The sequence below is a fragment of the Solanum dulcamara genome, chromosome 4 (assembly GCF_947179165.1).
Source record: "Solanum dulcamara chromosome 4, daSolDulc1.2, whole genome shotgun sequence".
Classification (NCBI taxonomy): Eukaryota; Viridiplantae; Streptophyta; class Magnoliopsida; order Solanales; family Solanaceae; genus Solanum; species Solanum dulcamara.
In genome coordinates this window covers 13,053,639-13,070,804 of record NC_077240.1, presented here as the reverse complement: position 1 = coordinate 13,070,804, position 17,166 = coordinate 13,053,639, and the positions used below count along the sequence as shown (strand labels likewise).

The window sequence follows — 17,166 nt, the reverse complement described above, 5'->3', positions numbered from 1 at the left end:
TATAAACATATGGAAAATACATAAACATGATAATAAAGCCTGCCCCAAAACCTAAATTTGGTCGAAGCAAACAACAGTCTTCTCTTCTTCAACAAGTTCTTGTTTTTCTCTCTCTCTCTCTCTCTGTAGTCGTTACTGTCTCACTGTACCAAATGTAAGTAAATCTGTGCAACTCTACATTACACTGCTATATATGTATATGTATATTCACAATTAAATTTCTAGGGTTTGTAGGTATCTTGGGTTTGTTCCTTTTTGGTTTCAAGTCTGTGATCATGGGTATACACTCAATTCTTTGTTTATAACGTTGCCCCTCTTCGTAATTCGAGAGATTGTTGCTTAATTTTTGATGGGTCACTGTTTTCTTGGGATGTTTTTGCTTAATTTTTTATGGGTCACTGTTTTCTTGAGATGTTTTTGCTTAGTTTTTGATGGGTTACTGTTTTCTTGAGATATTCTTGCTTAATTTTTGATGGGTCACTGTTTTCTTGAGATGTTGTTGCTTAATTTTTGACGGGTCACTGTTTTCTTGTGATGTTTTTGCTCTCTCTCTGATTGCCATTGCATTATGTGTTAATGTTCTAATTCTCATGTAGAGTGTTATGATTTTGGGAGTTGATGAACTGTTTAGGGTGGTTTCATGAGGGATTTGTTATAAGTTTTAAGCTCTTTTTGATATTGGGATTGTATTAGTGATTATAACTCTTTTTCAATTAGTGTTTTTTTATGTGTTAGTGTCCTAATTCCCATTTTTGAAGCTCTATCTGGTTTGAATTACTAATGCATTGTGAAAATTGGTTTTCTAATTGTCATATGTGCTCAGTTTTATTCTTTGTTATTGCTGGAACTGGGTTTTGGTGCCTGTCTTTCTGTACTGGTTTTCTGATGGATTTTTCCTGTACTCTAAGGGGTCATTTGGTATGAGTGATAAGGAATAATTTTATCCTGTGTTTGGTTAGGGGGTATTAATTAGTCCTACTATCAATTTTTTTTTATTTATCCCTCCATTTATACTACAATGAGGGGATAAGAAATCCCATATATACGGTGGAATAACTAAGCCCATGGGATAACCCAATCCATGGGCTAACTTTGTCTATCCCATTCCCCATAACAAACAACCCTAAGTTCCTAGTTTTTGTGGTTTCTTAATTCTTTAGTAGTTTGGTAAAAGGACTCTAGAGGAAGTGAAGTAAAGAGAGAAACAATGATTAGTCAATCTCTTTTGAGCAGGGTCAAGGTGCACATCTCTTCATATTAGATTCAGGGTGGGCTTTTGCTGTAGTTTACTTTTTTCAAGGTCAGTTTGGTTTATGGGTTCAATACTGAAAAGAAACCGGGTAAGAGTAATAAGGGTAACAGTAATTATATAAAGAGAAGGGATATGTGAGTGTGGTAGGTTTCCATTCAGGAAATGTGTGGGTGAAGAAGCTACTTGAATCAAAATATTTTTTGGACCAACTTGTTTCTGATGATATTTGAAAGAATCAGCACATAGTTCTGTTATAGTAAATTTTCTGGTAAACAAAGCAAGTTTGTGTAGCACTAAGTTTTTCATTATTCAGATTAGGTTAGACTAAATTAATGTTTAAGAGTTATAGACGAGGAGAAGTACAAATGAAGAATATTTTAGTAGAGCCGGTATGATAGCTGGGGTCTTGATCTGAATTCTGAGCTGCAAACCTTTTGTGTTATAGTTCCTTCGAAGAAAAATGGGCATATTGTTGTAGCTTTCGATATGCCTATGCCAAATTATGTAGTGGTAAGATGCATGTGCAGAACATTTATAAAAAAGTTAAGAAGAAAAAGAAAATAAGATGTAAAGACAACCCTGCCTAGAGTCAACTACCTTGAATTAGTGCTATCTTGTTTTTGAATGTTAAGTGGGGTAACTAGTGGGATCACTTGTTACTTATTTATTTTTATAGTGTGAACTAGTAAAGAGAATAATTTTCATTGGAAGTGAGGAATTGGGTCCCATGTAATATTTACGTTAGGTAGTATGCTATAAACATTTGATTGGGAGAAATGGGCACCATGTTCTTATAGACTGGAAAAGGGACAGGCATGATTCTCTTATCACGGAGTGTGAATTATGTGTTCAAGACAAATTTTTAATGAATGATGTACAGTTCCAACAGAGTTGATTGTAATTTCATAGCTCCTTTTCCAAGATTTGATCTTTGTTGTGCTCTCTATTAATGTGCCAATGGGATCTAACTTCTGTTATGTTAAATATGGGACATTTAAGGAATTTGATTTGTTACTGTGATGAGGATGGTTCACTCCAAGTATCTGCGTAATTTTTTCCAAGACATCCTTATTTGCTCTCACCTTGGTGAACCCTATGGAATTTCTTTTACAGTTTAAGCACAAAGCTTTCTGGAAGAGGAACCATTTTTCCTTACAGAGTTTAAAAATTGAACTTTTAGTTTAGTTGTTGCTGCTTAAAATGAATTCCTATGTTTTGCTGCTATTTTATTAAGGAGTTGGCTTTATGAGCTTTTTTGGGTGGCAATGGTTAGCAAAAGTAAGACTAGTGTTTGTTTTGCTGGTGCTGACTAAAATCGTTAAGTAATAAACTTATCTAGAATAAATATTGTTGAGTAATGAGCTATTTAGTTTTTAATGTGGAACCTTTCTTTATACACCTGTACACTCACTCCTTGACAATATTATTTATATTTTGCAGTAAAGAGATTATGGAGGAACTTGATCTTATCAAACAAGAGACTATGGAGGAACTTCATGAAAGCCTTAATCAACATGAGAATGAGGGAGTACCAGAGGACTTACTCCTTGAGGTGAAAGAAGAACCATCACTCCTTGAGGTGAAGCAAGATCAAGACCAAGACCAAGACCAAGATCAGGAACAGGAACAGGAACAGGAACAAGTGCAGGAACAAAAACAAGAACAAGAACAGGAAGGTGTTGCTGCTACTGGAGGTGGTGGCGAAAGGTGGCCAGGGTGGCCTGGGGAAAGTGTATTTCGCATTTTGGTCCCTTCACAAAAAGTAGGTAGCCTTATTGGACGCAAAGGAGAGTTCATCAAAAAGATTGTTGAAGAATCAAAAGCTCGTATTAAGGTTCTCGATGGCCCCCCAGGGACTCCTGAGAGAGCAGTAAGTCCCACCTATATTACATATCCTTGTAGACAAGATACTTCTCAAAATACACCGCGTTTTCTTCTGTGAATTTTTGTTGCCTTGCTTATAATCCATGTTTTTCCTATTCTACCTTTAAAAAACTTTGTATTCTTCCCCACCTCCAATTTTTTTTTAAAAAATAGATTGGGAAAAATACACTTCCAGAACAGATAAAAAGACTGGTTCAAAGGGTTCTGGAAAGTCCCCTCTTGCTGTTTTTTGTCTTCCTTCCCATCTTGTTCTCTTCCTCTCTTGTGGTTGTCTAGGTATTATACTTCCTGGTGAAAGCATAGGGTAGAAGGCTAGTTCATAGTCTCGTTATTCTTCTCTATTTATAGGCGTAGTAGTGCATTACAATCTTTTGCGCTTTGACTTCTGATTTCTGTTATTTTTGTTATTATTTATTACTTTCTATGCTTTGATTACTCTATTTTATCTGTGACGCTTTCATTATTTATTTATTCGTTATTTGTTATTTGTTATTTGTTATTTGTTATTTGTATTTATTTATTGGTATTTATTTGTTATCTATTCGTTATTTGTTTGTTGTTTTTCTCATAAAGCTTTTAATTTCCTATTCTTATCTAATATTTTTTATGCGTTTATGCTTTTACTGAGCCGAGGATCTCCAGGAAACAGCCGTCCTACCTTGGTAGGAGTAAGGTTTGCGTACATTCTGCCCTCCCCAGACCCCATGTTGTGGGATTTCACTGGGTTGTTGTTGTTGTTGTTGTTGTTGTGAACTTATCTAACTAATATTTCCCTTTAATACTGCTTGCATAGTTGGTCATAGGTAGTAAGTATTTATATGTTGAGTTATAAAATAGGTGATTGCTATTGGGTTTGAGAGTGAAATTGGGATATTTGGTAATTGATGGAAAGTGAAGCGAGAAGATTGTAATGTCTGTTTCAATCAATCACTAGGATATAGGTTTTGAGATTGCTGCCATGTGGTTATCCTTTAGTAGAACTAACACTGAATTTGAGGTCATGAGCCAGCTTCGAAATTGAATGTTGATAAAGAAGTAAACATTGACAGATTCTCTGGAATGTTTGACTCACATATGGAAGTGCATTTTGTAATCTTAGTCACAAGTATCAAGAATAATAAAGGAAAGGTTTGATTGTCTGAAAAGGGAAAAAATCTGGGACGACCCAACGTAGAAGTAAGGCTGATAAATATCCTTCTCATGAAAAGAAGTAAGGCAGATGATTGGCACATGAATATTCAACATAAAAGCATATCATCTAGATCCAAAGGCCTCCATGATGGACTAGGGATGCCTGACATGTTCCAGACACTTTTTAACTATGTGCATCTTCTATTGACAAGAATTTTATATTAGTCTTTTACATTTCTTAGAGTATGGTCTATACTAATGAAAAGAGAATATACTCCCTCATTCTATACATCTATGTATATAAAATAATGAAAGAAAACATACTTTATATGGATGTATATATATATCAGTAATGGAAGAGAACACACATTCTTCAAATTCATGATGCGGAAGCTTGTATTGCTGCAGTTAAGTTAAAACTTTTTTTATTTAATTATCGTTAAGTTATTTATTAATTGTATTGTGGTTTGCTGTTATGCTGAAAGGTAATGGTATCTGCCAAGGAGGAGCCTGAATCCTCTCTTCCACCTGCTATAGATGGTCTTCTGAGGGTCCATAGACGTGTTGTGGATGGGCTGGAGAATGATTCTTCTCATCCTCCTCCAACTGCAGCTGGAAAGGTCTCGACAAAGCTGCTTGTGCCAGCTTCACAGGCTGGAAGTCTTATTGGAAAACAAGGGACAACCGTCAAGTCCATTCAAGAAGCATCCAGTTGTATTGTTAGAGTTCTTGGAACAGGTTCTTTCCTTTGCTTTTTAGATATCTCTGTTATTCAACTTAGTAACAAGAATTTTACCAGTCTAGCCCATGTATGAGGGACATTTCTTTCGCCTTTCATTTCTTCTTTTTGTTCCGGACTCTGATATCTATTAGTCATTTTCAACAGGTGATCTGAGCCGTGACTATTGACTAGTACTCCCTGCAATTTTCCTTGAAAATTATGTGTGTAGAGTGTGCTTCTTTGTGTAACAGAAGTTACTTTAGTGTTTCATATAATAAAGAATCAAACCAGTAATCATGTAAGGATGAAAATAACAAGAGTTTAAAGTATTTATTTAAAACAATAATAGCAAGATTTTGACGTTCTGTTGATGCTAGTCTTTCAAACACCTAAAAAGAGAACTAAAGGTAACAGAAGAGTGTTGTATCAAATCTTTCTTTTTTCAGGAGTTCTTTAATCAAATATTATCAATTTCATTCAACTAGGAATATCATGTTTAATACGTTGTAATTTGTTACACATGAATTGAATCAGGTTTATAAAAATTGTTCTCATGTAAATAGTAAATGTGGTGTGCAGATGCTGTGTATCTTGTATTAAGTAGTAAACCAATAGCAGAAGTTTAGGAGTTATTTTGGGTCAAAGTTAGAATTTGCTATACTACTAATTGAGCCTCGATTTGATCTGAACTAGTTGGGGTTGCCTATATTAATTCTTTGACAACATACATAAATGACCCCGTGAAATTGTTCACAATGGCCAGATAGACACCCCAATTAATCCAGTGACCAACTAGACACTCTGATCCTCAAAATTGTGTGAATTACTAACGTGCTAAAGCAGTTTAAGTGGTCCAATAATTTGGCTACACGTTGTATCTGAGGGGTTCAAATGAAAATTGAAAGAAGTCTTGTCTAACAATTTAATAAATAAATAAAGAAAGAATTTTTTAAAAAAAAAAACATATTCCATGTTCATCTAACCCATGCCTCAACCCTTCACCATTCTTTGCTCCCCTATCTTTCCCCGTTGGTTTTCCCCTCCCCTTCCCCTTTTGCTTGTACTCCCTCTGTTCTCTTTTTTTTTTCCTCATTCTTAATCATTGTAATGCCCCTCGTTCTTGTAGCAAATAATTTGGCTACACGTTGTATCTGAGGGGTTCAAATGAAAATTAAAAGAAGTCTTGTCTAACAATTTAATAAATAAATAAAGAAAGAATTTTTTTAAAAAAAAAACATATTCCATGTTCATCTAACCCATGCCTCAACCCTTCACCATTCTTTGCTCCCCTATCTTTCCCCGTTGGTTTTCCCCTCCCCTTCCCCTTTTGCTTGTACTCCCTCTGTTCTCTGTTTTTTTCTCTCATTCTTAATCATTGTAATGCCCCTCGTTCTTCTTCTTCCTTTAGGGATTAATAATGGTTGCCGGTTAGGAATGAAGAGGTTTTGGGGTTAATTTTGTTTTTATTGGTCAAATATAGGTGTCTTGGCAAAGTAGATAAATCAAAATTTGATTAATTTTTTGTTTAGATCCTATGACTTTCTTAGGTTGAAACTTTCAAGATTCATTCATGGTGAATGGAATTTTGAAAGAGTGGGGAATATGGCGAAAACATTGGGCCGATACAACTATAAGAAATAGAACTTACAAGGATTCACGCACCAAATTTGGGTTAAAGACGAATTTTTCCATGCCAGCGTGAGGGATGCATGAGACATGCCTGTATCAAGTAGAGGTGTCTATCTGGTCACTGGGTCAGTTACGGCGTCTATCTGGTCGTTGTGGACAACTTAAAGGGTCATCTATGTATTTCACCTTTTTTTAAAATTATAATGAAGTACTGCTTTCATTAAAAGGCATCCAGTGGATCCAAAACTTGTACAGAAACATTGACTTTTATGTAAATGCTAAAGTCAACAAATGCAAAAAGCTGCAACATATTGTTTACATTTGAACATTTTCCCAAACTATATAAAACTTTTGTATCCATTTAGCTTTATTCAGGCTCATTTCATTTAAACATTAAAAGATCTATCTTTTAATGCAAAATAGGTCTTGACCAAACTAGATTTCTAACTCCCAACTTACTCTTGCATCGACATACATCTAATAAAAAAAGGGGGGAAAATAATGAGTTATCTTAATCGAATGATCAAATAAAGACCATAAATTTGAACAACAAGAGTGATTATCTAAACTAGACTTTTGCAATCTCGACGGGTCTGTAGCCACTTCAAAAGACGGAGTCCTCTTAATAAGATATTGCAAATGAAATACAGGGTATAATTCTTTTCCACAAAAGAATAGTTTGCTAGGAAAGTATTATCTGGTTGATAATAAGGTAAGTGCAGGGAGAAAGAGTTGGTTTGAGAAGTGGGTGGAACTCAACATGAGGATTCACCATATTCTGTAGAGAAGTTGCAAGAGTCCATATTCTGTAGAGAAGTTGCAAGAGTCACTGAACAAAATGCCTTTTTTCTTAAAAAATATTTGATATTTTTATTTATCAAAAAAATTATGTATGTCATTTTTCTTTATACAAGTAACATATTACTTATTAGTATATTTATATAAGCGGGGACTACACAAAATAGTGTGATCCTATATGATTACAGTGAGCTGTCCAGTCTGAGCTCTCCTATAACCTAGACTCTCATAAGTAATCTAACGCCTCAGAAATAGATCCTACTTCTTGAGGGTATTCTTGTTTACACTAAAAATAAAAAAGGACTAAATAATTCATCTTCAACCTCTGGATGGAACTGCTATTGTCCCCAAAACATCTCTGATTCCTCTCCTTCCGAACTATCCACCAGATGACAGATACAAGCTTGGGACAATCTTCGATCTCGTTCTGTGTCCTGACAGGTTCCCATCTCTATTTCAGCAAGCTAGACTTCCTGGACTCTCCTGGGCGTGGACCACCTGATTCCCTTAGGCTAATGAAAGTCTTCCATAGTTTATTTGTCACTCTTCAGTGTAAAAAGAGATGATTGATTGTTTCTGTCTCAGCACCACATAAATAACACCTGTGTAGCATTATTGTATTTCCCTCTTGATGAGATTTTCTTGAGTTAAAATTGCCTCTTTGCCAGTAGCCATGAAAAACATGATACTTTGTATGGAATTTTGACTTTCTATATCATCTTCCAAGGACAACATCCAATCTGGTTGTTCGAACAATTGAAATGTCTGTATGGTGAATTAATTGAGAATCTGCCTTGTGCATCTCTATTCCACAAAATGCTATCCTCATTAGTAGAAAAACCTTTGAATTGTTCAAGAGTGTTATAGTACTCTGTTATCCTATCCACTCCACGTATCTAGATGTTGCTTTCTGCTGCTGGTTCAGCCTGTACAATTCAGGGTATAGTTGCTATCATATGTATAATCTGGTTGTATTGATGTTAAAGAAGAAAAGAGGAACGAAGACTACAACTCAAACCTCAATATTTAATTTTATATCTCTATATCTCCATGTTTATTGAAATTTATTATTTATGTTGTACCTGTATGCTCTATCTCCAAGGTTACCTATATACTCTACCTCCCAAACCTCAATTTCTGGGATTTGTTGTTGTTTGTATTGTACCTATAAGTATGTGTATTTCTAGCTTTGTTTCAGCACCAAGCTTGTTCAAAATGATTTTAATTACTGGCTCCTTTTTTCAGTTTGTTTGTAAGCTTTCCTTTAGCCCTTTTAAAAAAGAATGCCTCTTTCCTTCAACTTTTTAATTCGAACTTCCAACATGGAATGTTAGACCACAAGATTAAAGGGCGTTTTGGTACATTCGACATATCTTTAGTTTAAGATCACTAGGTTCAAAAGTCTTCTTTATTTTCTTAAACTCCATGTCAAGTCAAAATTAGACATACAAATTGAAACGGATGGAGTAAAATTAAGGCTGGATCTAGCGACTTAGGAGATATGAAACAAAGAGGAGGTTTGGGTTTTTGAGGAGAAAATGTCTCTCATGATACGTTAAAAATTTACAGCTTTTCGGGAAAGATTAAAAGTGCACCAAATTGGTAAATAATAAGGACTATTAATATACCATGTAAAAGAATAAGTATGATTTTATATCTCCACTCAAAGATAAGGGACCTTTTGGGCTTTTCCTCGTGATCTCCAACTTTGGTTATCTAGGATTGACCATGTACTTGTAAAAAGAGTAATTATAAAATTCGAGGTGGTTGCTTCAAAAATCATTCACATCTCTGAAATTCTATCCTGACAAAAAGTTACCATCATATGGATGTTTTGGAAGATGTTGTTTCAAATATTTTGCTAATGCTACTTTACTACAATATGTTTATCTCCTGGCCTTCCCTAACCCTCCAAAACTAATGCTGGAAGAGGATAATCAAAATGTATAAGATCAAGGAAGTAAAATACTTAGGGATGCTTGGCATCAAATTCCTTCAGATATGCTTCACCAACGTTTTCATACTTAAATCTTCGTTTTCACTTCCTTCCAAATGAAAGAAAGCAAACATTATGTAGTCTATCCCCCCCAAAAAAAAAAAAGCAAACAATATCTATGAAAACATTAGTGAAGCATCCCTGAATGAATGTGATGCCAAGGGTGTGGTCTTGCTCTGTGGTCATTCTGGTCTGATTTTGGATTTATAGTCAGGACCTCTTACATCTCATTGCGTGTAGGACTATGTTGTTCCACACTTTGGCTCAAGACCACGTGCTGATCCTCCTAGCTCAAGGAGGCATCAAATCTTTTTGTACTCTAGGTATGTGCACTGTTTGTATGTGTAGGGTTGAGCAGACTGAATTAAAATTCACCAAGCTTAGAATTTTTATCAAAACTTGAACTTACTATTGCCAACTGAATTTGGTTTCATCCTTTGGAAACCTTAAGCCTGAGATTAAACTAAAACATTTCACACATCGGCATCAAGATAAAAGCATGAAAATAAAATGTTACTAGTTCAAAAAAAAGAAAGTAAAAACATGAAAATAGCATTAGTGGAAAGCTCAAACATGCAATAAACTAGAAAGTGGAAAAATCAAATACCTGTTGTGTATTTTTATTATTTATCCCTAAGTTAATACTAGAGGAGTTAAGTACGATAATTCTCGTGATGAAATTGTTCTGTTGAATTTGGAGATCGCGAGGTCCTTAATTGGTACTATAGCCTCTCTACTTTCATCATGAACTATTCTTTCAGGACTGTTTTGTTCAATTTGCCCTTTTAACTGCGACTTAATCACTAGTTCATGTGGTCTTACTCCTTTCTTGTGATGCTTACATATCATTGCAGAGGACCTTCCCATGTTTGCACTTCAAGATGATAGGATAGTTGAAGTAGTAGGGGAACCTGTTGGTGTACACAAGGCAGTTGAGTTAATTGCTTCTCACCTGAGGAAATTTTTGGTTGATCGTGGCATAATCCCAGTATTTGAGATGCAAGTAAGCCTCCTTTTAGTTAAATATTTTCGGACAGGAGCTTAGCATCTTTTAATGGAATTTCTTTGTTGCTTAGATGCAAATGCCACCAAATCCACCAGTGGAACACATGCCACCTCCCCAATCTTGGGGTCCTCCTCCCCAAGCTTTCCCGCAAAGCGCTGCTGGAGGTCCGGGATATGGAAATAGTCCTCACTTCATGCCACCATCCAGGCAACATGATAGTTATTATCCACCAGCTGACATGCCACCTCCTCTGGAAAAACCACCTCATCAAGGCATTTCTGCATATGGAAGAGAAGCTCCAATGTCAATGCATTCATCATCCAACAACCCAGCTGCACCGTCTCTTATTACTCAGGTATGTTCTGTTACCATAAACATACTGTTTTGTAATTAAAGAGAAATGAGGTGGGACGTTGTGTTAATGGATTTGGTTAAAAATTTTATTTGCTGTTTTACATGAGGAAAACAATTCAGCAGTTTCTATCACTAAGCTAAAGGTTCAATCATGTCAACAAATCACCTCCCCTTTGGCTCTCTTTTCCAACTTTCTGTTGAAAGAAACCAAAAGGCTGTCTGTCATGTGCGCTACGAGACAGGTGGGATTACCAAAAAAAGGGGGGGGAAATTGCTAAACAATTTGCACGTCAGTAACAGGTATGAAATGCTTAAATGGTAGGGCAAAGCTTTTTTGGGATTTCATTCCCAGGTAGTTCTGCTAACCATGGCTAGTGGGACAACTCCTATATTTCTTGAGGAATACTCCCTGACAGGTTTTTGGAGTTTGAGGATCAACATATCTGATTCTGTATGACGTCGGACATAAATCTGTTAATTTTGAAATAAGAAATTTTGCATGGTTGGAATTATGTCTGTACAAATCACAATATTGTCTAGTTAAAATTGTTTGAAATTTTTTGAAAAATTTGTAGTTTGCGAAACATCTTTACTTTCTAATAGTAATTGTGTTAAGATTTGACATAGGGAGAATAAATTTGTGAACTCATTTCTTCATATTTTTTCCACAAAGACTGCTCAATTAGTTGCTTGATTTTCTAGACTTGTTTTTTGCCTGCTCTTGTATTCTTGTTTCTAGCAGCTTCTTTTGCTACTGACCTTTACACTAATACTTTATTAAATTGAATAGTTATCTGAGAATAAAGAAATCGCTCTTGAGATATACTTTTAGCTTGCAAAATTTTACGCAATTTTAATGCAAGACATCCTACGTAAACCTAATATGGTTTTGATGAAGTGCTAGTAAACAAAAATGGTAAAAAGATAGATATTCATGTGCTGATTTTTTCTTTATTTGAGTGGCAATTTTGCAGATTACACAGCAGATGCAGATCCCACTGGCCTTTGCTGATGCTGTGATTGGAACAAATGGTGCAAGCATAAGTTACATCCGACGGGTTAGTGGTGCGACTGTTACTATACAGGAAACAAAGGGAGTTCCTGGGGAGATGACTGTTGAGATCAATGGAACTGCTTCTCAAGTCCAAACAGCACAACAATTGATACAGGTAAAATTCTTGCTTGGATTTTTAATCAATCATTGATATTTTTTGATTCATCTTTAGCATTTTTTATTGAACTGATTGCAAAATAATGCGGTACATGCTACAGTGCTCTACCCCAGCCCCCTAAGCCTCTTTCCCTTTCAGCTCAAATTTGGGGTTTTACTTCTGACAGAATTACCGTGGTAGTTCATACGTATTCTATAAATATTGATAGGGGATCAGATGTAAAAGACCTTACCGATGGATTCCTTAGATCTCAAGCCTCTTGCTCATAGGGAACATTTTTCAATGTTAGGTCAAAACCTTCACTCCTAAACCCAAGAATTTCACACTTCTATTTCTATTGAAAATCTCAGCTTCTCAGCTTCTACCCTCAATACCAAATATTTGTTTACGTTATCCTTCTACACTAAGTTTACGCAATAATAGCTTTGTCCAGAACAACCTCACTTGGAAAGCGATGTTAATGATTTGATTACCAAAGCAAGTTAAGCACCGCATGTGGCAACAAGGAATGTAAAACAAGTTATCTGACTATGCATATTTTTTCAGGTCACTAATCAGATAAAATGGTAGAGAAAAGTCATTTGAATTGAGAAAGTAGGCTGATAGTGTTTTGTAGTTGTATGAAGTGCTAGAAAAAAGAGCCGTTTGTGAGTATTTATCTCTGGGCTCGGAAGTCTCCAGAGAAAATGTAATAGATATGAGCAAATTTTGAGCCTACTCGTGCTTTGTTACAAAGATTATTAGCCTTGCTACAAAGGCAAGTCAATCCGGTTACCCTGATGTTTGCTGGTGGGGCTTGGGAAATAATAGTGTTCTCTGTGAAATCTTTCTATGAGAAGCTTTTAGTTTGGGAGGAAGAGCATGTTTTCTCATGTAATGCAATATAGATTCCAAAGGTGCCGAGTAAGGTGTACTTTTTCACTCGGTTAGCCGCTAGAGAGGTGATTTTGATGGTAGAATATCTTAGAAAGTTGAAGGTTGTTTGCATTAGTTGGTGTTGCATGTGTATGGAGATTGGCGAGGACATGGATCAACTTCTTCTACATTTTAACCCTTGAGGTTATGGTGGGTTATGTTTAATTGGTTTGACACTCCATGGGCAATGCCGAAAACTATGTAAGAGTTATTGTTCAGCTTGAAGAATGCGAGGAGAAGGCGGCTTAGGACTTGGAACGTGGATCCATTTGCTTTAATGTTTGTTTTGAGAGAGAGAGAGAGAGAGAGTGTGTGTGTGTTTGTAGGAGTAGAGTCGAGTTACTCTCAGTGAGGAGTAGTCTCCATTCCCTTGGTGTATAGGTGATTGGGTGGAGTTTGTAGAGAATTCATATCCTTTTTTAGATTAGTTACCTTTTGGTATATTCCCTATATACGGCCATTGTGGAAATGTTTATGAATGATTAGGGGTGTGCAAAAACCGAACTGACCGATAAACCAAACAGAAAAAAGTGTTATTGGTTTATTGTTATTGGGTTAATGGTTTTGTAAAAAATAATTATTGGGTTATCGGTTCGGTATTGGTTTTATAATATTGGGTTATTAGGTAAACCGATAACTCATTAAGACTATAATAGTTTACTAATTTAATTTTTTAGTTTTTTACTCATACACAAATATCAAACAAAAAATATTAATATAAATATATAATCAGTTAATCACTATATCATACTATTTAGTATTTAATATTTTAGTATTTACCCTTTAGGCTTTGCTGCTTTAGGTTTAGCGGCAAGGGTTTGCAAGTTGCTACGACGGCGGCTCCAGTAATCGTATATTTGTTTTAAAAGTATTTTCTTATTGGTTAAACCGAAAACCGAACCGTTAAGGACCAAAAACCGATAACAAATATCTTATTGGTTTGGTTATCAGTTTAACGTATTTAGAAATCGAAAACCGATAAACCGAACCGATAATACTCAAAATCGAACTGAACCGACTGATACACACCCCTATGAATGAGAATACTTCTACTTGATTAAAAAGAAATGACTTACAGCTAGAGGATATATGAGAGATGTAGCAATCAAAGGAGATAAGACAACTAGACAAGTGACTACTAGATTGGAGATATTTTTAGAGAGATTGGAGACAGGTGTGGAGGATTTGTTGAGATTGATGAAGGTACTAGAGATGATAATCATCTACAATGGGCAAGAATATGTTGAAGATGGAAAAATGAAAATTTATTTGGTGACAATTCAGATGGTAGTTGGTGATGTGGATTCCAGAACCCAGTTTCGTAAGTCGATAAAGCCGATATTGAATTTTCTAAGGTACTTATGTTGGTATGCCACGTGTTGGATGAAGAGGAAAATTTAAATTTTTGAATGTAGACAGGTTGAGGCTAAAAGATATAGGATATTCTTTATGAAAGGTCTACAGAAAATGATATACAACACGGGCCATAGCTTCAATGGAGGAGGTAAGAAGACCATTAACATGTTTTAGTCTCAAGACTGTAATACCTGATGACCTGTTGGTATTTGAGCAAGTTCGGAAATCGTGGAAGCCCTTACATTTTCTTAATGCTAAATATTATAGATGTCAAAACCACACTGAGCAAGTTCTGTAGTTACGTCCAAAAGTTAGCAAAAAGAAAAGAGCACAGCTATTTATGTAAAGATTGATGAACTGTAACAGGGTATCACACTTTCACTATCTATTCATTTCTTCTTACACCAAAAAAGATACCTACAAAATACAATTTGATTTGATATTCAAGATTGAGTTCTTTTTTCCTTCAAAGCACCTCCTATTCTTTCTTTCCTAATGCACCAGTAAGTAGATACTAGATAGCTGCTGCTACTGTGTTGTTCCAAACTCTCTTAAGATGCTTAGATAGACCTTTTCTGCTATCACAAGACAGTAGTTCTGCTTCTGATCTTGGCAGTGCCATTTAATAACCAAAACAATTAAGGAAAATATTCCACACATGTGAAGTGTATCTCAGTGTTGGAATAAGTGATTGGTAGTTTCTTTTTTGGTACACGAGTGATTGGTAGTTTCTGCTTCCTTGCACCTATAGCATCTGTTGACTATTTGAAATCCCCTTTGTAAATGGTTATCTTAAGTTTAACAAGCTTTCCTAACCATCAAACCGTTCAAAACATATCATCTTCATAGGAGCTATTGTATTCCAAGTATGCTTCCAGGGGCAAAGTGGTAGCTGATTTGCCTCTTGAATAAGCAGATTGCAGCATGTGTGACAATTTAGGTGTCCTTGCTATGACCATTCCACACCAGTTGATCTTCACTGGTAGAGAAACCTTCGAAAGTGGCAAGTGTGCAGAAAAATTCTGCAATCTCACCAAGCTCCCAATCATGAATGTCTCTTTTGAAATTTAAGTTCCAATTGTTGCCTTCTCTCCACTGTGCCACTGTGAATTCTTTGTCGTGAATGTCTGATGCATCTCCAGACGCTGACGCCTTGTGAAGGGACTACCCCTGCTTGTACACTGCACTCATAAGACCAACATGTTTGTGCTTACTCACCTCTTTAATGCATCAACTTTAGATCTTCGAAACCAATTCATTTAAGGGCTCCTATTTTTGCACGCTTATAACCTCCACGTTTCTTTTTTGAAGTAGCAATGCTTGCAATCTTTATTCCCTTGCCATAAGAAATCCTCTCACCTGTCTGCCCCCCCCCCCCCCCACCCACACACAAACACCTTGTAGGCGGAGGAACAAGGACATAATGTAGTTGGGCTTAAAGTCAAGGACTAATTAGTACTCTCTCTGTCCCTATATATGTAACATACTTGGTCCGTCCCAAAAAGAATGCCACATTTCTCTGATTAGAAACAACTTTACTTTAAAATTCACCTTTTACCTTTAATGAAATGTCTTATAGCCACACAAATGTCCAAGGTTTGTTTTAGACTACAATTTTGGAAGTCTTCTTTTCTTTTTTAAATTCCATGCCTAGTCAAACCGTGCTCTACATAAATTGGGACAGAGGGAGTATCTATATATGACATAACGTGGGCAGGCATAGGGAACTAGTGGCTTATATATGTGGCTTTTTGTAAAGGATATCAGAGATCTACTCCTATAAATGATCCTATCTAATTTGTTTTTTTAAAAATAAAAATAAAAATTGGTATTAACTATTAACTGGTAGTTGATTGACTGCATATATTAAGATGCCTTAATAATCCCCATTATGTTTTAAGCTGATTTCTTAGTTTAGCTGATAATCATGCTTACCGTGTTCCATCTTAAACTTTATTTGTGTGCTGCAGAATTTCATGGCAGATGCAGGGGCACCTCAGCCACAGACAGGTCCGCCAGCTGACCAAGGCTACAACCCGTATGGAGCTCCTCCTCCTATGTATTCATCTGCCCCTTCAAATGCAGGCATTCCAGGGCAATCTGGGGGCTATGGTTCAGTTTATGGTAACAATTATGGCTATTGAACTGGATCTTTCTGCATTTAATTTGGCAAACAAAACTAATAATCCTTTTGCGAGGGTGTTTTGTATTATGTTGTACTCTTCATTTAGGCCTAGTGACATGGAATTCCTATAGATAGAGTGCTGTATGCATTAGGCTCCTTTACAATCTTTAATCTACGAAATGCTTATTTATTGTTGTCTTGTTTCTTCTCTATCTGAACCTCTCTGAGAATAGCATATTAATTCTGAACACGAACAATTTCATATTTGCTCGGTTAGCTGGGAAATTCATATATATGCTCAATCTGTAGTGATGGTGAAAGTTACAAAGATGCTGATTCATTTAGACTCTTTCTTCTCGACCTATTTGATTTTCAAATCCTAGTTATTTAGGCAGTGCTAGAATATCTAGATCAAGTTCCTCCATGGAATCAAAGATATGATTTTTGGTTAAAAGAAACAGTGAAGTGAGATGTTAAATTATCCAAAATCAGATTCTTTTTCTACGCGTATGCATGCCGCCTTCTCATTTGAATGTCGACAAAATTTTAGCAAATTCTTACCACCTTTGAAAGGAAAAAAGGGTATTTATATAGAGGTAATTAATATGACTCTTCTCTAATTATTCTCATTACCACATTGGATCAAAGAACTTTATAGGAACTTAAAATTAAACACTACTATGGCAGTGACAATAACTTATGTCAACGTTTTGGAGAAATTTTAATGAAAATATGCGTTGATTTTCATGAAAAAACTACCTGCGAACTGTTATAAATTTCCAGAAACACTTTGGTCTGTTATTTGAGAAAAGAAACTGTTTCAACAA

At 35.8% G+C, this 17,166-nt stretch overlaps 1 protein-coding gene across 1 annotated transcript; it reads left to right on the top strand.

The window, feature by feature from the left end:
* Positions 1-3: 3 nt before the first annotated feature.
* LOC129886353 (flowering locus K homology domain-like) lies at positions 4-16,551 on the top strand. The gene is made up of 7 exons (XM_055961005.1): positions 4-154; positions 2,693-3,122; positions 4,753-5,005; positions 10,266-10,414; positions 10,488-10,772; positions 11,746-11,940; positions 16,185-16,551. Exons 1-7 carry the CDS (start codon positions 27-29, stop codon positions 16,356-16,358), a joined length of 1,614 nt encoding a protein of 537 aa, XP_055816980.1. The 5' UTR covers positions 4-26; the 3' UTR covers positions 16,359-16,551.
* The last annotated feature ends 615 nt before the right edge of the window (positions 16,552-17,166 follow it).